At 36.9% G+C, this 22,444-nt stretch overlaps 1 protein-coding gene across 16 annotated transcripts in view; it reads right to left on the bottom strand.

The window, feature by feature from the left end:
- Window positions 1-22,444, bottom strand: part of GTDC1 (glycosyltransferase like domain containing 1) — a 403,613-nt gene that overhangs the window by 45,416 nt on the left and 335,753 nt on the right. For all 16 annotated transcript variants that reach the window (XR_005838888.1, XR_005838889.1, XR_005838892.1 and 13 more), the window contains one exon: window positions 12,859-12,968. Coding sequence is in view for 13 of the 16 variants with exons in the window: in XM_040645229.1 (XP_040501163.1) it covers window positions 12,859-12,968 (110 nt within the window). In the remaining 3 variants the exon portion in view is untranslated. The remainder of the gene's footprint in view (window positions 1-12,858; window positions 12,969-22,444) is intronic.

Here is a 22,444-nt window from a genome sequence, read left to right as displayed (position 1 = left end):
ACTGCAGTTTGATTTGGCATTCTCATAAAGTGGCGATGATCTCTTATTCTGTGGGGCTGTCACGAGATTCGAGGAAATGTGTATAAAGCACCTAACACAATGCCTGGCACATAGTTGGCACCTGAGAAACACTATCATGATATGTCAAATCCAATACTCTTAGGGGCTTTGCCTTCACAATGATAATTACTGTACAACTACATTTCTTCATCTTCTTACGATAAAAATGGATGAAAATAAACTGCTTTCTCAGATTAGCTTGTCATGTAAAATTAAAAAGAAAGCAGCACCATTTCGAGAATATAAAAGATTTTTCATGAAATTAACATCTAAAAATCATAATATAACAAAATGGGTTCACTGAACATATTCATAGATCAGTAATATTTCTATAATAATCTTGTCAAAAGGCCAGTCAATTTAATGAAGCATACACAGCAGTACACCTACTATGTGCAATATGCTGTATTAGGGCGTTGTTTACAACTGTGACTAAGGGTCGCAAAATCAGTTTAGACCAGAAATGAATAGAAGAGAAAAGAAAGAAAATATCAGACCGCATCATCGAAGACAGTAAGAATATGAGTTATGTTATGAAAACTTTGTTTCAATTATAAATACGCCTACACAAAGGCATACAGTAGGTCACAATGTAAAGATATATCTTGGTGTGAATCATGGCCAAAAGTTTGCAAATACTGCTTTATTAGGATCTTTGGGTCTTATGAAGTTGTATAAGATACAATCACCATCCTAAAGCACCTTCTAACTCACTGAAGTGTGACAAATGCATAGCTAAGTATAAACAAGATCCCATGGACATTCAAAGATGGAGGTAGCATACCCATTTTAGAGGTCAGGGAAGGTGGGTAAGATGAGTCATGGAAGATGGGTTGAACTGTAACTGATGGAGGAGGGAGGGGCTCTGGGTTGTGACATGTGAGCTACCTTCAGGGGATACTCATGTGTAAGGACTGAAGTAAGACTAGGAAGGTAGTTGAAACCACACTGAGAAATTCAGATCAATGAAATTGTATTTAATTTGATAAGGGCAGAAAAAAAGGGGAAGGCGAGATTCACAAAGCTTTAGGAAGTTTAAAGTAGCAAAGGCTTACAGGATGGAACACTGGGCAACTTTAGTCAGCCATGAGGGTGGCTGGAATCATTGTGACAACCTTGATCATGGTTCTCAACTGCCTGACGGTGGGAGTTGGGATTGGGAGTGCAGACAGATATCAGGATGATAAAAACTAAAGTACAGCTAGATAAAGCAGAATTCTTATACTTGTTGTTTTCACAATAAGAAAGTGTCACTATGTGAGATTTTTTCCAGAAAGTGTCACTATGTGAAATTCTCTTGGGGGTGGGACATGCACTTCATTTTAAAAGCTGACATACCCTAATCTCCAAGGTCCCTTCTAGTTCTCACCTCTTTTGGGTGACTTTATTTTATGGATAAGTAAGCAGAGGCTAGGAGAGAGGTGGCTGCTCAGTGGCAGAGCTGTAAGCCGACCTTGAGCCTTTTAAATTCCAGGATAGAATTCATTCCATTGTACCATGTAGCTCTGATGGTTTCCATTTTACAAATGTAACAATTTAGGCCAGGAGAGCTATAGCTGGAAAAGCTCGCTAGCTGGATCCAGATATTCCCTCCCTATTCTGCTGTGTCTGTCAAGAGGCTCTGGGGCTGATAAGACATTGCAGGAAACATGAATTTGTAAAAACAGGCAGGCCTTCTACCATAGTCAAGGGACTATTATTATTGAGGCACATATTATTTTGACCACACTGCAGTTCAAATCATGACCATATCCGACTAGAGGAATTCAAAAGGATAAAATACCAAAACAAGGTGCACAAGTCATATTCTAAGACCTCCTATCTATCACCCTTCTGTCATACACACATGTACAGGCTTTTAAAATTAGGGTCTGTTTCTAGTTTCCTTTTGGTTCATCAATGTCTTGATCTTTTCCCACTTGTTATTTAATTAATTTATCCATTTCCTTAAGTCTTCCCTGAGTGCACATATATCGTAAACTTTGAGGACTCCTGTTTAGGAAAATGAAAGAGCATTTTTCTTCAGTCATGTTTTCATAGTTACAACTTTTGAGGACAATTTCTTGACAGACATTTGGAAGAAAGGCATAGGATGGGTTCCCATGGGATACATTCTTCGACGTGAAATCACCCAAACAAAGGGTTTGACTAAAAAAAATTTTTTTTACATTGCCATCATTATTCATGCAGATGATTCTCCATAAACTGGCTAGTCTTCGTTAGGATACGCCTTTACTTTTATTCTTGGGTCCACGTAACTGCTCTGTCCTATTCCCTGTACTTATACTTACTTTGTAACAGGTAAAATTAGATTTTTTGCCCCAAAATTTGATTTAGTGTTGATTTCTTTGGGTATCATTATCTTTATTATTAGTTGTGTGACTTTGGGCAAATTATTTAACTTAGGCCTTTGTGTCTTCGCTCGTACATAGGGGACAGTAATTGTACCTACCGAGAGGACTGTTGTGATATCAAATGGACTATCAGAGTACAAGCCCCAGCCTTGCGCTGGGCACGGAGTAGGAGTTCAGTAAGTTACTGTGCTTACACTATGTTGATGCTTCTGTATACCTTTATCTATAATGTATACTTAAAATCTATACTTGATTTCTTTCGTGAATTTTTTTTTTGTGCACTGTAGCTATTTATTTTACTTATTTTCTTGCTTTCACTAATAATATTACACTTTAGAGCTGGAATAAGTATATTAATTTTTGTTATCCTAAGTTTGCTGGATATTAAATTTACATACAAATTGAGTTTACTTCTGAATTCTCTATTTTGTCTATTGTTCTACTTTGAATCTGTACTCTTTTATTTATTTAAAAAAATTTTTTTAAAGATTTTATTTATTTTTCTTTGTCAGAGAGAGTACAAGCAAGGGGAGGGGCAGAAAGAGAGAGAGAAGCAGGCTCCCCACTGAGCAGGAAGCCCGATGCAAGACTCAATCCAAGGACCCCAGAATTATGACCTCAGCTGAAGGCAGACGTTTAGCCGACTGAGCCACCCAGGCGCCCCTGTTAAAGTACTCTTTTAAAAGTTATCACTCCATATAAGTTCTGAAGACGGTAGGGCATGTTTCCCGTTGTTACTCCTTTGCTAGAAAATCCTTCGATATTCTGCGCATTTATTTATTTATTTTATATGAATTTTAGAAGTATGCTAGATACATAGTATCTTCTAGCTAGTATGCTAGAAGTATGTGAAGAGATATAAAGTAATATTTTGGCATCTTTATTGGAATCTTGTTAAATTCATAAGTTATCTTAAGAGATATTGTCATTTTTATTACAGTATTTATTATTTCCTGTCAGGAGCATATATGTCCACATTTATAGAAACTTCCTTACTTCCCCATTATTTTTTGTTGTTTTCTTCGGCAAAGGACTAAGAGACAGAAGATTTCTGTTCTAAATCATGTTCTTGGGAAACTAACTATATGCTTATTTATAAGAAACATGTGAAGGTGGTTCTGTCCACCGAGAATCTACCTCAGATCCATGCTACTTAAATGGGGCCAACGTGGATCATTTTCCTCAGCTACAAATTTGGGATGCTAATATTCGTTTGAGTGTCTACTACATTGCTGTAAGGGTTATCAAGTAATATATTAAAGTTATTTGAAAATGTTCTAATATAAACAAGGGCATGGTATAATGAAACAATTATAAAAACACTTTTGCTTCCCAGACAATAAGGTTCTAGAGGGCAGGAACCACATCTTCTACTCTTGGTGTCCACAGTATGGTGCCGGACCACGATAGGAGCTCGGTAAATACTTCTATGTTAGGGGAAAAAGTAGGTAGTAATAACATTACAAGAAACAAAAGGAGAAGGAAAGGTTTGAGGAACGGTATGATCTAGAGAGAATGAGTTTATTCAGTTTTACTGGCACACTTCTTTCATGTCATATGTAATAATCTTTTAATTCAACATTGATCCATATATTTATAAGTTTTCCTTCTGCTGGGCTCCCCTTGTAGAAAAATTTTCCACCTTTATATTAATGTGGTATAAGCTATTTGCTTTCCTAGAAACTTTCTATTGCATCCTTCCCCCCACCCCCCATAGTGTAGCTGCTCTTCTGAAAATGAAACTGTAGCTGGGAGTGAAAAGAGAGATGGGAGCGGAGGGAAATGTTATATAATCATCCAACATTTGACTCCAGAACTAAGGAGCAGAAATATGCCAAGATCACAGTAATAACCATTGTCATGCCAGATACTAACCAGAAGTTTCTCACATACTGTTCTTAACCTCTAATTAAAGGTGAACCAGAAGGATTTCTATCTGCCAAAACTGTAGTTCAGGTTTTTACTTTCCTTGAAACCTTTCTGGTTCCCCAATGTCTAAAGCTAAAACTCCTTCTCACACCGTGTCTGCGGTCGGGAAAGAAGAGCCCTGCTGTGAGGCTTTGGCTGTTCACAGAAAAAAAATTTTTTTGTTTAGAATTATCATTTGTGGGAAATTATGAAGTATACAAACACATTCCACTGACTTGATATCTTAAGCATTTGCGTTTTTTTTTTTTTTTAAACCATCAAGGGCTAACAATGTGACCCTTTCATGAGAACTGGTCAAAACTAAAATATTTGCATTGAGGAGCTGCTGGGTTTTTTGGTTCATTTGCAACATGGAGTCTGATGGATGCTTTATGTACCAGAATGATCTTTCAATTTTCCAAATTAAAAATAATTAAAATAATGTCAGAAATAAACTTTTAAGGTTCAGCATCATTAATGTCTTCTTTGGATCCAAAATGTATTAAAGACTCACTCTACATACAAACTCTGAAGGGAAGTACGTGAATCATATAACAAAATCTGCCTGGTAGTTAAGAAAACACTTTCTCCCAAATTAATTGTGCTGAAATCTTCATTCTAACTCACTGAAGTGGGTAGGGCAGGTGTTTTTATTGTTGTATTTCTCATTCCCATCTCCCCCTTTGTATTGTACAGATGGATTAACTGAGGTTAACAGAGGAAGCTACAGGACTCAGTCCAAACCTGATCTTCTGACTTCAATTCCTATATATCAGAGTTTCTCAGTGTTGGCATTATTGACATTTTAGGTTGGATAATTCTTTGTTGTGGGGGGCTGTCCTGTGCATCGTAAGATGGTTAGCAGCAACTCTGACCTCTATACACTACCTGTGAGTAGCACCCTGCCCCTCCAGCCCCCGCAGCTGTAGCAACTAGGAGGTCTCTGGACATTGTCATACGTCCTTTGGGGGTAGAGGGTAAAACTACTCATGACTGTCACTATAACTTTTCCAAAATGTCAGGTCACCTGTAAGTGATAATTCACATCATTCCCACAGAGGCCAATTTGACTTCATATTACTCTGCCTTGTGATACAAGGTTGCTAGATATATCTTCAGACACCAGCTAGGTTGTCTCCATGGAGAAGGCTGTGGGGAGTACTCTTAAATTTGTTAAGATTTCTTTACTCAATGGGGATAGGCTCCCTCAGATTAAGGCAGACATCTTGGACAGGCTTGGTTTTCTCTCTGATGAGCCACAGATCATGATGCATATTAAGGAGCTACGGTGGTCAATAGTGCTATTCACCAAATATTTCTGTTCTTTCCCCATTCTGGGCCCAACTCAGGACTGTATTTCCTGCTCCTCCCGCCCCCCGCCCTTATAGTTGTTCAGTGCTTTGCAACAAGTTCTGGCCAATGCGTTGAGTGGAACCTTATGTCACTTTTAGGATAGAGCAGTAAATTGTTAATGGCAGGATCTCCTAGTTTTCTCTTCCATCTGGCACGGTTAACTGGTAATGTTTGAGATGGTGGTTGCTTGGGTGTCTCTGCAAGGCTGGGTCCCTGAATGACCAAAATGAGTAGAACACTACTGCCCACCTGTAATAAATGTAGCATGAGTAAGAAGAAAATCTTATGTTTCAAGCCACTGAGATTTTAAGGTTGTCTGTTAGTTTAGCAGAACTCAGCTTATTTTGACTGATATAGGAGGTGAAAGATGAGAAAAAAACTGAAAAACAGATTTATGTTAAATCAAAGTCTCCTATATAAAATAGAAAATATAATATAAAATCACTTAGACTTCCTTAAGTCCTAGGGTTCTCTATTTTCAGTCGCTAACTCACTAATACTTGAAAAGAGTTTCAATGTAGATTTCTACATACCTGATATGATATGTAAATTGTATTGTTCTCTATGCCAAACTCATTCTTTCATTCATTCAAATAATATGTATCGAACACTAAATATATCCAACTATTATTTGGGTATCTTTAAAACAAGGATGATCATGTGGGCTTCCATGTAGAATACTCAATGCTTTGGACTGACAAAGTTTGAAATGTGGTTTCATAATTGGATGGATGGGTGATATCAGGCAAGTGACTTAACCTCCTCACGCCTTACTTTTCTCAGCAGTAAAATGGTAATCACAATAGTGAAGAGTAAGTGAGGAAATGCCCCAAGAGCTTAGAACAGTACCTGGCACATGCTAAGTGTTCAAGAAATGGCAAGTTCTGATGTTTCTAAGGAATGTTCTAGTAAGTGATGAATCGAGCTCTGATATGGGACGACAAATTGCAAACATCCCAACACATGTCTGCTTTATTCGCTGTTTCATTCTAAATGTCTCGCATAGTGCTTGGCACAAAGAAGATATTTAAAAAACATTTACTGAATATGCACAGAAGCATATAGGGATGAGGAGACAGACTCCCCAGCTGACTCCTAACCTTGCCATTATCTCCTGCCTATCTCACCCACGCTGCCCAGCTCTGGGAACCTGGAATAATCATTGTGCTAGAGCTTTCTACTCTTTTGTAAAATGAAAAGATGACACAAAAGAGCTAGAAATAATGTGTCTATAGAGTAGAACCATAATCTACCACACTTTTCAGAAAAAGGATTATAAAAACCTTACGACAATATAATTTGAAAATAATAAACATACTTGAAAATAATCAATAGTATGGAGACTCTACAAGTTGTTCTACTAAAATTTTTAACATTTTCAAAAGAAATTTAATGGAGATTGTTTCATCGAAAGGGCAGTAAAACTCACTGGCATTAACACCATCACTCAGATGTGCTAGATTTCCCTAAGAAATCTGCGAAGAGGGAAGGAGAAGGAAGTTGGAGACAAAGAAATTAATGCACAAACTTGCAACTAAAAGAGAATAAATTCTGGATATCTAAAGCATAACACATTGATAATAGCCAACAATACTATATTATATACTTCAAAATTGCTAAGAGACTAGATTTTAAATGTGTTCTTCACAAAAAAGAAAAGATAATTATGTGATGTGAGAGAGGTGTTAGCTAAAGCTACAGTGGTAATCATATTACGAAACATAAGTGCATCAAATTAACATGTTGGACACCTTAAACTTACGCAATGTTATATAAAAGTCATATCTTGATTAAAAAGCAAAAAAAAAAAAAAAGACTAATGAGTGGTCCTGTGGTTATATATTAAGCCTTTTTTGGTTTTCCAATACATCAAGGCTTCTATGTGAAAGAGAAAAGTTTAACTCACAGGCAGTGCAATCAAAATGACTTAAGCCTTCAGAGTCTCAGTCTTTCTACCTGTTAAGTGGAATAATAATACCTACTCCATTGGGTTTATCATGAGCATTATAGTAAATAATGTGGCAAAGGACCAAGTAAGAAGCAAAGTGTCAATAAATAGTAGCAATTAATAGCATAATAATAATTATTATTGCAATTATTTATAAGAAAACCACTTCTTACAATGTTAATAGCATTGCGAGTAAGTACTCTGGCTGATATTACAGAGTATGTAAATTGGGTTATGGTATGGGTTTTAGATATGTTACTGTAGCATCCAGAAGAGACAACAGGTGAAGAAATGTATGCTTGTTAGGTAATCCTTTTGTGAAGTGTTGGATGGTGAGCTGAGGGGAAAAAAATGCTTAAACTTAGAGAAAAGGTCTGGAAAACAAGAACACAGAAAGCCACTACCACAGTAGTAAAAAAATACTACCTAGCTAGCTATGTGACCTTACTTAATCTCTCTTCGCCTCAGTTTCACCACCTGAGAAAAATGGAGATAATAATACTGAACGAGACTGTTATGAGAAGTTAGAATTAATATTTGTAAATCGATTAGAACCATGCCTGGAATACAGTGAGTGCTATGTAAGTGTTTGTTAGACCAAAACAATGATAAGAATGGCTGAAAATACACGGAATGGCCTGTTAGGAAAACTTTAAAGATTGGCAAGGTGGCCTTCTAGGAACATAACCTGGAAAGCTACCCGATTCGTTGGTCTATACAACAACTGGGACTCTTCTTATGTGCAAGGTGAATTGCTGTAGCCATGAAGAAAGCTGACTCACATTTGGAATGACAGAAATGGACCAGAGGCAGAAGGAGCCCCAGCTGAGACTGGAAACATCATAGATAATATGATACCCCTTCCTGTGGGCTTCCACAACATTCCCTAATTATTTCACAGCTTCTTAGTTGCCTGTTAATTGTATGTAAGCATCTTCCCAAGGCAGAGCTCCCTGAAGGTGGAGGCTGAGTCTTGCTCACGGTGGAATTCCACTCCTACAGTGCTCAGTAAGTATATGATACAGTCAAGCCAAAGTTGAATAATGAGATTAGACCTATAACTACTGAGCACTCAGTACCTGGGCCCCTGAGGCTTCACACTTCACTTTTAACCCTCCATACTAATCTAAATAGCTCAATGTTAATGTGTGGGAAGGGAGACTGTGATCCCAAGAACATGGCCCTGTGTAAAATCCTAGTCTTTTCTGTAGCGGTGGCTTAAAATTACCCAGTAGTAAAACTGGCTGAGAAGCCTTCTGCTAAGGGACTTCCTCCAGCCGTACTTCTCAGTCCATCCACAAACACCTTAGTGCTGTCACAAACAAGACTCACCAGCTTTGCAAATGAGCAGAACTTTTCTTCCTTTTTTCTATCCATCTATCCATCTTCAGCTATCCATCTTCAAATTCCTTTCTGTGCTTTCCTTGAGACTATCTCTGTCATACATCCCTCTCACTAATCTCTCAGCTATCACTTCAAGAATCACATTTGGATTACCACTGTAGTGTCTTACTGTGAATCTGCCTACATACCACTGAAAGATAAAGCTTCCTAAAATACAAGTTTTATCACATTTCTTTCCTGTTCACGATCTAGGTTCCTTATTTCGTACTTTTATCTGATCGACTTTGGTTATCAAGAACCTCCATACTTTGGTCCTATTCTACCACACTTCCTACCAAAGCTTCCAAACTCATTTTGTGAGATTAGCATTACTCTGATGCCAAAAGCAAAGAAGAACACCCCCCCCCAAACACACACGTGCAAATTATAGGCCAATATTCCTGATGAACATAGATGCAAAAATCCTCAACAAAATATTAGCAAACCAAATTCAACAAGAGATTAAATGGATCATATATCATGACCAAGTGGGATCTGCAAACCACTCAACGTAATATACCACATTTACAGGATGAAAAATAAAAATCATATGAGCACCTTAATAAATGTAGAAAAAGCATCTGATAAAATTCAATATTCATTTATGGAAACTCTTAACAAAGTGGGTATAGAGGAAATGTACCTCAACATAAAGAAGCCATATATGATAAACCCACATCTAACATCACACTCAACAGTGAAAATCTAAAAAATGGAAAGCTTTTCCTCTAAGATCAGAATCAAGGTGCACTGGGTGTTATACGTAACTAATGAATCATCAAACTTTACATCAAAAACCAGGGATGTACTGTATGGTGACTAACATAATATAATAAAAAAAAATTAAAAAAAAAAAAAGAATCAAGGGCACCTGACTGGCTCAGTCAATAGAACATGTGACTCTTGATCTCAGAGTTGTGAGTTTGAGACCCACGTTGAGTGTGGAAATTGCTTAAAAATAAGATTTCTTTTAAAAAAGAATTTGCCTAAGATCAGAATCAAGACAAGGATGACCATGCTAGTCACTTTTATTCAACACAGTACTAGAAGTCCTAGCCATAGCAATTAGGTAAGAAAAAGAAATAAATGGCAGACAAATCAGACAGGAAGAAGTAAAATTGTCCCTATTTGCAAATGACATGATACCGTATATAGAAAACTCTAAAGACTCCACCAAAAATTGTTAGAACTAATAAATGAATTCAGTAAAGATGCAGGATAGAAAACTGATGTACAAAAATCTATTTCATTTTTATACACTGATAACAAACTATTAGAATTCAAGAAAATAATTCCATTTACAATCACATCAAAAAGAATAAAATACATAGGAATAAATTTAACCAAGAAGGTGAAAGACCTATAAACTAAAAACTACAAGACATTGGTGAAGAAATTGAAGAAGACACAAATAAATGGAACGATATTCTTTGCTTATGGATCGGAAGAATTAACATTGTTAAAATGTCCATACTACTCAAAGCAATCTACAGATTCAATTCAATTCCTATCAAAATTCCAATGACATTTTTCACAGAACTAGAGCAAATAATTCTAAAATGTGTATGGAACCACAAAAGAACATGATATCCAAAATAATCTTGAGAAAGAAGAACAAAGCTAGAGGTATCACACTCCCCAATTTCAAACTACACTACAAAGCTATAGTAATCAAAAACAGTACAGTATCAGCATTAAAATAGACACATAGATCAACAGAACAGAATACAGAGTCCAGAAATAAACCCACACACATACCATCAATTAATTTACAACAAAGGAGGCAAGAATATGCAATGGAGAAAAAATAGACTCTTCAACAATGGTGTTGGGAAAACTGGACAGCTACCTACACAAGAATAAAACTGGAGCACCATCTTATAACACCATACATACTAATTAACTCAATATGCATTAAAGATTCAAATGTGAGACCTGAAGCTATAAAACTCCTAGATGAAAAGATGGGCAGTAAGCTCCTTGATGTCAACCTTAGCACTTTTTTTTTTTTTGGCTCTGACTCAAGAGGCAAGGGAGACAAAAGCAAAAATAAGCATATGGGACTACAACAAACTAAAAAGCTTCTGCACAGCTAAGGAAGCCATCAACAAAATGGAAAGGCAACCAGTGAAATGTGAGAAGATATTTGTAAGTCATATATCCAATAAGGGGTTAATACTGAAAATATATAAAGAACTTGTACAGTTTACTGACAAAAAACCCCAAACGATCTAATTAAAAAATGGCAGAGGATCTGAATGGACACTTTTCCAAAGAAGACATACAGATGACTAATAGGCACATGAAAAAGATGCTCAACATCACTAAGTATCAGGGTAATGCAAATCAAAAGCACAATGAAATATCACGCTATACCTGCCAGAATGGCTATTATCAGAAAGACAAGAAATAACAAATATTGGTGAGGATGTGCAGCAAAGGAAACATTCATGTACTGCTGGTGGGAATGTAAGTTAGTGCAGCTGCTATGGAAAACAGTATGGAAGTTCCTCAAAAATTTAAAAATAGGACCAATACATAATCCAGCAATTCCACTTTTGGGTATTTATCCAAAGAAAACAAAAATACTAATTTGGAAAGATATATGTGCCCCTATGTTCACTGTAGCATTATGTACAATAACCAAGATATGAAAATAACCTAAATGTCCAATAACAGAGATAAAGAAGATAAAGAAGACTTGGTGCACGCACACACACGCACATACACACACACACGGGAATACTACTCAGCCATAAAAAATGAAATCTTGACATCTGCAACAACATGGTAGACTTTGAAGGCATTATGCTAAGCAAAGTAAATCAGATAAAGACACATACTGTATGATTTCACTTACATGTAGAATCTAACAAAACAAAACAAACAAAACACAAAACCCCAGACTCATAGATACAGAGAATAGTTTGGCAGTTGCCAGAGAGGAGGGGGTTGGGGGTGATACGGATGAAGGGGATTAAGAGGTACAAACTTTCAGTTACAAGTTACAAGTCATGGGGATGTAATGTACAACATGGGGGATACAGTCAATGATATTGTATTAACTTTGGAAGGTGACAGATGGTGACTAGATTTATAGTAGTAACTGTTTCCACAATGTATACAAATGTCAAATCACTATTGTACTAATATAATATTATAACTAATGTAACATTGTATGTCAACTATTCCTCAATTAAAATAATATGAAAACTTAAGTGCTTATGAAAGGGGCCAGGATGCCCATCTTACTGACCCAAACATGTCCACTGAGAATGAGGGCGAAGGAAATGGCTCTGATGAGGGTCCATGTGGCATTAAGAATGAGAAGAGCTGCTGCCATCAGCTTCAGATTTTTGTGTTTCCGCAATGCAATAAAAAAGGCATGGGCCAATGACAACTACATGTAGACTGTGGGCTAGTCCACATTACAAGTCTGATGCCAAAATGCTTTACACAGTCCACCTAACAGATGGTAATGTATTTCAGCCATTACCAATGCGAGTAGGATTCAAACCAGTGACCCCAGGGGTGAGAGGTTGTATATCCAATTACAAATTCCCACTTTCCTTAAGTGTTAAGATGCCTAAAGCAATATATTTTATTTACATCAAGTTACATTGTATAAACTATATTTGATAAAAGAGATGACTTCACGCTCTCAACTTAAATCAAAGAATGCTTACTTAAGTATTTTTTTAATTGAATCACACTTTAATGCCATCGTATAATCTTTTGGTTAACAGTGCTCGTCTTGATTATTCTAACAAAGGGAAACATGGAAATTAATACTTAAGTTGTACAGCTTATGTCATCTATAAAATTACACATTAGAAAATTCAAAAGAGATACCTGGGACATCTGTGAAGGTTTCTCCAAGGACAGACACATGGAAATTGAGTCCTAAATCCTTAAGGTGCATTAATACCTTAAAAAAACTCTCTGGATCTTTATCATGCTCCCTGGAAATAAACACACAAAATACTTGTGAAACCTTAGGGTATGTGTTAGAAACGATGTTTTCACTTTTCACAGTATCAATTCCTTTTGTGGTCTATTGCTAGTTAAGGGAGCCTCTGGCATCCAAGCAGAGATTTCCCCCTATAACCTTAAATTGTAGCATCAGCATTGAGTGATTTCATGAATGTAACTTCTCTCTCATGAATCAAAACCCAGTTCTATTGAAATCTTAAGGCTCTGCAGCCTTTTATTAAAGGAGAAATCTATCTTGTTTTTCACATTTTTTTGGTTAGACTATAGAAAGTCTAGTGTATTTTCCTTTCTCCTAAAATGGTTAATTTTCCACTTAACACGGGTTTTTAACAAAAGAAAAGACCAGTCTTCAAAGGACGATTCTCTACTGATCATGAGAATGTACCAAAGATATTTTTCATTTTCATGGGTCTGAATACCTTCCTCTCACATTTACTGAACCCCTTTGTGCCCACAAGGAATGCACAATTTAGGGAGCAAGATTACAGACTCTCTCACTAATCTCTCATTTTAAATAATTGAATGGAGAATTATAAATACATCAAAAGGGGGTAGGCCTGAATCTAAGTCCGCTGAGTATTAACTCAGGAGTGGAGGTTAGTCAACTCATGAAAGAATAGTAATAAAGATAATTCTTTCATTTAGTAGAGGCTTTGAAAAACATGGATTATTTTTGTTTGTTTAGCTTGTCAGTCTTCTTTATAATGACAGAATGAGAGGCTAAAGGACACTAAAATAAAAAAAAATTCATCAGTTCAAGAAATCACATTAAAATGAAATGAGTTATTTTTTACATTGTAAGGTGTGAATATTTCAGTATTTTTGCAGTTAATTGCACTGTTTTAAATTATCTTATTTCAGACAGATGTGGACCAGATGTCTTCAAAATATTTGTTTTTTTATTTATAATTCAGAATTTTAACTTATTTTTTTATATTATAGAGAAATAGTTATATATCAGCAATTGAATTTCTCATTTACCAACTAATTATGTAAAATAAATCTGTAAATTGATCAAACTGCTATATGAAATATGAAAATTACATCATTCAGGAAATCTCATGAAAAATGACATCTGCAACCCTAAATGTGTTAATTCACAATTCAGTCAATATTTTCAGTATCAAGAACTAAAACAAATGCATCTTCTGATTAACATTTTAAAACAGCATTTATAATCTTAAGGAATTATGAGAGCTTATAGAATTTGAGTTCTATAACAACTTATATTAAGCTCTGTATCTCTTGATTTGATTTACTTCAAATAATAAAGAATGCAATGGCGAATTGTTGATCGCTTTTTAAAATGATGCATATTAGATACATGCGCCATTGGGAAGTTTTGGATAGTTCTCATATATACTGTATATGCTGTGGGCAAGAACAAAGACTCAAAACAGTTTGAAAGTGAAGAATACACCATATGCTATCTTCAACAATATCAATCCAATAGCTGCCACCTAATCTGTAATATGTTCTTTTAGTCTGATTCTCTGGGAAGTACTTAGATGAAAAGAATGGAAACAATATAACATAATATATCTTAAAGAGAGAGTAAGACTATAGGGAAATCTAGCCACTCTGTTCTCTAAATTTTTCATTTTGAGTTCCAAAAATGTTGGCTATAGATCCTCAAGAGAATATTTATTCTAAATATTTCCTGCTGTTTTGTTTGTTTGTTTGTTTTGTATTAAACTTAAAATAGATGCGGTTTGGGGTTGGGAGGAGGTTTAATCGGGTAGAAGCTGTAGATTCCAATATGAGTGTTTTCAAGGCAGCAGCCTTTATAACCTGTACTTCAGTGTTTCCATGCAAGATACATGCGTTACAACCCTACGGTATCCTTTTGATTTTTAAGAATGTTTTTATTCAATTTACTTAAATGAAAAATAAAGCAGTTCACCCATTTCTTTAGATATTTTTATAGGTAGACAAAACCTTTCATATTCAACAGTCACTTTGCATAAGACCACAAAAGAGATTTGTATGAATCCCTCTCTTGTTTAAACTATAATATATGGACGAATGTAAAGTGAGATTTTTTCTTCCCCAAAATTATCCCTCAGGAAAAGAGGCATTTTATACTAAAGTCCTTCTAACGTTTCTCATAATACTGGGCACTCTCTCAATTACTTTGTTTTGAACAAAGCACTGTTTAGTGAAGTTGCATTAACCTGAAACAGCGCCTAATGGTAACAGTTTTTGGATTGTGGAAGCAGTCATTCACTCGATGGGACTGGAAAAAACTGAAGCAAAGGAATTTAATATGGACTTAGTAATTATTTTGAGAGACATGACCTAACAGTTCAAACTGTTGGACATCGTTGAAAACAAGTATTTTAAAGATCACCAAAAAAAAAAAAAAAAAAAAAATAGAATAAGTGGTTATTGGAGATTGTGAGTAGCAAGTGGGTTTTTATAGCTAAGGAAAAGATTTCCAGTGATGACAGTTTCCCAAGTCTTGCACCCCAAGCAGCTTAGATGGGGTTCCAGATGACAGGTGCTGGAAACACGCCAGCTTCCTGAAAAGATGGCACCCACCATACTGATGTCAAGAATGCACGGAAGGGGGAGTTGGGCTAAAACTGCTTCATGAAATTTAAGGGTGGGAAAAGAGCAATACTTCTAAAATTATTTTACATGATATGCGCTTTGAAGTACTATTTACGTCTAAATTAGGAGATCACATATTATAAGTAGATACTTTATTTCATTTATGTCCCTCTAAGTTACATAGTGAATTTTGCTAATTTTTTTCTCAGTTTTCTCTTTAGAAGAATGAGAAATTTCCTAACATTCAGATGATCATTAGATGCTGTGCACAGATATTTAGCCACAGCCATATATCAAGGCACGAATGACAGTCAATAGCAGAGCTCAATATATTTTGATGAGGGAGGAATTCATTCCAAATATCCAATGGGTCATCCATGGAATCTATCCCAGCATCCATGATATTAATGAACCCATTTAGCAGAGTATGTGAATCTGTCTTAGATTTCTTCTAAGAAATCTACTGTGAAGCTCTCATATTTATAACTTTAGCACAAAGCATTAAATATAGGATGGAGGATTAAAATAACATAGTGGGTGCCTCTTTTTCCATTAGCTATGAAGATTAAGCACACATTTAATAATATAGTCAATTCTCTATAACCATACTTGTAGACTTACCAACTCCTAAACACTCTTTTGCTCTTATCCATTGCTAGTAGAAACATAATTGAAACAATGTTTTAGAGTGCAATTTGGTAATATGCATAATAAGCCTGAATATGTATATGACTTTTGCCCCAGTAATTCAGAAAAGTTACCCTATCAAACAATTAAAGAGATGCACAGAAATTCAGCTAGAATATGTTCATAACAGCATTGCTTATAATGGCAGCCATCTGTAAACAACCTAGAGGGGCGATAAAGAAATATATTTGGATACATAGACAAAACCAACATTATTGAAAATAATGCTATAGTGGGGGTGCCTGGTTGGCTCAGTTAGTGGAGCCTGTGACTAATGATCTCAGGGTTGTGAGTTCGAGCCCCACATTAGGTGTAGAGATTACTTAAAAATAAAATCTTTAAAAAATAATTTATTGAAGTATACTTCTTGATATGGAAAAATACCTGAGAAATATTGTTAAGTAAAAGGCAAATGATGGACTAGTATTTATCATATGAACTGCTTTTATAAGACAAATGGGTATGTGTGCCTAGAAAAAAGTCTGGGATGAACTATATCAAAATGTTAACAGGGGTTGCTTTAGGTTTCTTCCCCCCTATTTTCTATTGTTTAATAAAGATTTTTAAATATATATCATTTTTGATGCTTTTAAGGAACTACCCCCCCCCCACACACACATTCTGCCACCAAATTGTATTCATAGGATTTTGGCTAACGTTGTACCATTTTCAGTATGTATGGTAGCATAATTCCTACTTTCTTGTGACTCTTCTACATTTGATAGGGGCCTATCAAGCAAACTTGATTGATCCCAAAACATTGTGGAAGATGGGTCAAAGTCCAAGCTTCCCACAATCGCCTCACTCTTGAATAGGTAAGAATGAAACAGTCTGGCTGGGAACGAGTTCCTCAGCAGCCCAACTATGGCAGAAGCGACCAGCACGGAAATATTTCAGGCTTACTGGAAGCAGCAGATATAGCAAGAACAGCTTTTATTCCCAAATATTATTCAGAACATTCGAAAAGCATAAACTGTTTCCATGTGTTTTTTCTTCCTATATCTGTTCTCTCTCTGTTGCCTTTCCCGTTTAGTTTTGTAGAGCTAAATTTCTTCTTATTCCTCATTTAACATTCGTTCAGTAAATATTTATTGAGGATTTCTAAGTTCTCCATACTTGTCACTTACACTAAACTGTTACCCTTTCCTACTTTCCCACATAACTTTATCCTTACGGGATGCTATCTCTTTGATCTCGTTCCTTGCATTGCCTGGGCAGAAACCTGGCTCTTTACCCACGCCATTGTTTCCCAGCAGCACGTCACTGTGGACTGAGAGCTCCATGAGGGAAAGATAAAGAATGACTGGTTTGTTCACTCTAAGCACCCAGTGTCTTGCCAAGTAGTGGAAGACTTTACTTCTGTTCATCAGTGTCTGGTTCTTTTCTCTTCTAAGCACACAGAAGACTCCAGCTTCAACTGTTCCTAGTAGAAGAGGTCACAGAACTAGTTCTGGTCCATGGGTTGCAAGCTGACTGAGTTGTGTCACTTCCAGGGAGAAGTATCAAAGAGTAGTTCTGAATAGCACTTTTTCGGGGGCAGTAATCCTTGTGGAGATCTTGTGTTACAACTGTTAGGTTAAACAAGGGAAGCAGTTTGGACTGCTACGTGGAGGCAAAGCCACCTAACCATGCACCGGACTTTGAGTTAGTGAGGTATATAAACTTTTGTTGTGCTAAGCAACTGACATGGGGGAGGAGTGTTCATTACTGCAGCATAATGTGACCTATGCTGACTAATACATTATCTGTGGCATAAAATTAGCTACTCAAAAAAATATTTGTTGAATAAATGAAGGTATGGAAAAAATGGATTACATTTGTAGAGCTCCAGCTCTATGTTCACAGTTCCAAGCCAGGCATCTGATCATAATCTTAGTTAAGCCTCTCAACCGAGTAGTCAAATTATTCTTCCATTTAAGACCACACAGAAGAGGTTGAGTCCGCATTTGAAATCATGTCGCATCATTTGAAAGTCATCATCTTGGGGCGCCTGGGTGGCTCAGTTGTTAAGCATCTGCCTTCGGCTCAGGGCACGATCCCAGCGTTCTGGGATTGAGCCCCACATCAGGCTCCACCACTGGGAGCCTGCTTCTTCCTCTCCCACTCCTCCTGCTTGTGTTCCCTCTCTCGCTGGCTGTCTCTATCTCTGTCAAATAAATAAATAAAATCTTAAAAAAAAAAAGTCATCATCTTTCTTCTATACAATCTTTGCTTTTTGTTTCTTTCTTCCTACATATAATGAGAAGAAAAAGAGTTGGCACCTCCAGTCCATGGTTTTGTTTCCAGACCAGCAAGCCCTGGACATTCCTTAGATTCTTGTGACTTGAGGTTAAAACCCACTGGACAAGAGATGGCAATAAGAATATGTGGAAGTAATATAAAATTATGATCTCTCTAACACCATGATTTCAAAGTTCTTTCCCTTTCTGATACACTGCTAACCTCCATCTTCACTTCCTTATCATGGAGTACTGCTTTACTTCCAAATTCATGGAAGTGTTCCTTGTTCAAAAGCGTAAAGCCTCCATTTATCACTCTGTGTCAGCTGTTATGATCATTTACTTCTCTACTCGCCTTTCTAGCACCATAAACGCTTCCCTCTCCTCTACAGGCCTGACATAGCGATATCAGTTCTGGTTTCCTGCCGCGTGTGCGGCTTCTGCTTCTTAGATGCTGCTTCGAATAGAATTCAACCAATAGTTTTAGCCACCGACTTCTCGACTTCTTTCTGTCTCTGTCTCTCTTGGATACTACTAGTCCCTCTATTTCTCTCACTTCACCAGACCTCCCCACCAATATTTACTTATGGCTGACCAAGATCAAGACTCTCCACTGTGGCTTTCTCTGAAGACTGCTCATACTGCATTCTGCCCTTCAACTCTACTCATAGAGGAAGAATGAAAGGTGCAGTTCAGAGAATAGTGGCTCTGCCTCTGACCAGCAGTATGACTACAGCTACATTACACAACTGCATACAGCCTCTGTTGCTTCATCCTTAAAATGGGGTAACAATAATACCCACATTAAAAAGTTAGTTGTTAGGAATGAAGAAATGCCTGGCACCCTGGAGATCTACAATAAACTCATTCTCTTCATCTTGGTATTGGTAGTATTTTAATATTTTAGAAATGTTAAATTATTCCATCTCCTCTCCTTCCCAATACACTCCAGATAATAAGATATTTTATGTCCATTGCTTCAGAAAAGGCATGGGATAGGCAAGGGGGCCTCCAAACCCCACCAAAAAAAAGGGGGGAAATCTTCTTGGTTGATTACAGGAGCAACAATCCATGTAGAAATGGTAAGGACTTCAGACGGGTACAAGTATTTAAGCAAAATGCCGTACGAGTATAGCACACACCCTTCCACCCTGTGCTGCTGTTTCACCTCCAGACAAGAAACATGAAGGACTGGTGAAGGCGAGTTGAGGGAAATAGAACTTTGAGAGTCCCAGAAGCCATACTCCATACTTCCTGGGTCAGAACCTTGGGGGAGAAGCACAACTCCAGAGAGTGAATGTCTGAGCGAGTGTGTCTAGACAGACAGTACCGGGGACACGCGTGAGAGATTCCTGAGCTGCAGCAGGCATAACGGTGGAACCATGGTTTCTGAGCATGTCATGGAAGAGTCGCAGAGGAGCTGGCAGACAGACAGAAGAAAGGGATCCCTCAGCAGTGGCCTGTGAGGAATGGGGACCAGGAAAATGGAAGACAGGATCTTGAACTACTTGAGCTTTCTGTCACCATATTGAAATGGGCCATTGCACAGAAACTAAGTTATAGAAAAATAAAATTCTAATTTATGCATATCAAGGTTTTCATGCCATCTGCACATTCATATTCTCATCTTTCCTTTTAATAGCAGAGGGAGAGACGTCTGCCTTTCAAAATTCAAAGTCTATTAGAGCTCCAGATCTTCTACCTTGCTTCTTTTTGAAAGACCTGTGTTCTTATATTCTGTTTCCTTCCTGAAGCCTGTGATCCTATTCCCTACTCTATAATTCTTCATTTCTGTCTTTGGCATTTTTAAGTTACCCCTTTTACCGGATAACATTTATTGATAATAAGACTTCCAATAATGGGCTATTTCTAGGTGACTTTTCACAGATCATCTCAACTTAGAACACAAGCTATGTCTGTCTTTTCTCCTTCCTGTGTTTTCCTCACAACTTTGCTCTCCTATCCCCACATTCTCTTGGATGAAAGTTCTCTAATAATACCAGTTCCCACTTCTGCCCCATTCATTCTCATGCTGCTTATGTTTTCTTTTAAGTTTGACACCACTGACCATACTCTGCCTTCTTAGAAATGATCCTCGCTTGTTTTCCAAATAGTGTACTTAGACTACAACCCAATGACCTTCTCCCCAATTAAATCTTCCCACTCATTCCATCCAGATGGCCACCCAGTGAAAAGAAATCATTTTTTCCCATTAGGTACCACAACATGATTACCTTTTAAATCTCCCCATTGCTAAAAGCTTAGAGACCCCAGGTTGTTTCTCTTCAACAATGATTTCCTCTCTCCCTGGATATTGTATACAATAATTTCATTCAGCCATCTAATTCGTCAATAAGCTCTCCCTCTCTGCAACTCTGGCCAGCCAGCCTGCAGATACCATGCCTCAAAGAACTGGCAGGCCACGAAGAACCTTAATTAAGATGAATTAGGTCTTCCCCATTCCTGGATGTTACTTAAGTGGCATCCATTATTACACATACTTTTAAATCATCATAATGTACATAATTACTTCCTCTCAGACCTGGGAGGTTCTATGGAACTCAACTCTTTCCCCAATTCATTACTAAGTCTTCCTATTTCCCTCTGTAATAAAGTTGCTCCTTGTCAAATGTGGTGACTGGGGCTGTAATTTGAAACTGACTAAGTATTTATATTTTCTTTTGAATTATCACATTTCTAAGAGATATGCAGAAATACATTCAAAAGTGTTGCTAGTTATCCTGAGAGCTACTCTAGCAGTCCCCCTTCTATAGTTAGAAACTCCTTGCAGGGTTCAGTCCAGAAAACTCTCTGACATCCCTGAGAATTGTGTTTCTACGTCTCATACAGGAAGATGCATGATTCTTGTTTCCTATTTTACCCTGTCAGGAAGCTTACAGTCAGATTTTCAAGTGCTCAATCTCAGCATCTAGGAGATGTTAAAAATAGTAACAAAAAGTATAATAAAGGGGAAAAAAAACCACTGGATGGGCTCAATAGTAGAAAAAGTATTGAATGGAATAGAATCCGTGATGTTGACATAAACAGAATTACCTGATGTGAACATCAGTGAGAAAATAGACCAAAAAAAAAGAAAAAAAAACCCAAAAACAAAAAAACATAACAAAGAACTGAACCTCAGGGACCTCTGGGACACCAGAAGATCCAACATTTGTAGCATCAGAATTCCAGGAGGGGGTTCTGTTCTATTTCTCACAACTGCATGTGAATCTACAGTTATTTTAATACAACATTTCAACTGCAAAAAAAGCATGCCCACTGTACTAAAATACAAATAATTCAGAAACATATGAAGTCTGCAAGCCCCTATTTACCCCTTCTGACTGTACTCCTCAGATGTAACCACTACTAATAGTTGTTCGGTACGCAGGGGTCAACCTCTTTCAAGGCCTATGCAAACATATATATTTATGTGAGTGTATTTTTATACACATCTTCCTCATTTTATAAATATGAGGTCAATTTCGGTCATTCTGCACTTTCCATTTTCACTAAATACATAATAGACATCTATTTCCATCAATATATATAGATATTTCATTTTAAAATGGTTACCTTATATTTCAAAACTTAAGTAAATTCTCCTCCTAATGGACATTTAAGTTGTTTCCCATTTTTTGACATTTCAAATAATACTAAAAGTGACATCTGGTGCTTTTTATAACATTCAAATTTCTCTTTTGTAGACTTCTTAATTCTTTCTTGTTTTTCCGCCCTTCCTACAATATTCACTCTACTTTTGGAACTATCCTACTTTCAAAGTTTCACCTGCTTTACCTTCTGCTACGTTTTAAGCTCCACAAGGGCAGAACTTATGCCTTTGTTTACCCAGTATTCCCCATGTCTAGAATAAGGCCTGGTGTACAGTTTAAAAAGTTACTGGGCACCTGGGTGGCTCAGTCAGTTAAGCGTCTGCCTTCCACTCAGGTCATGATCTGGGGATGCTGAGATCAAGTCCTGCACTG

The sequence above is a fragment of the Ursus maritimus genome, unplaced genomic scaffold (assembly GCF_017311325.1).
Source record: "Ursus maritimus isolate PB19 unplaced genomic scaffold, ASM1731132v1 scaffold_1, whole genome shotgun sequence".
Taxonomy (NCBI): Eukaryota; Metazoa; Chordata; class Mammalia; order Carnivora; family Ursidae; genus Ursus; species Ursus maritimus.
Note: the sequence above shows the minus strand (reverse complement) of the source record. Positions and strands in the feature narration are given on the sequence as shown.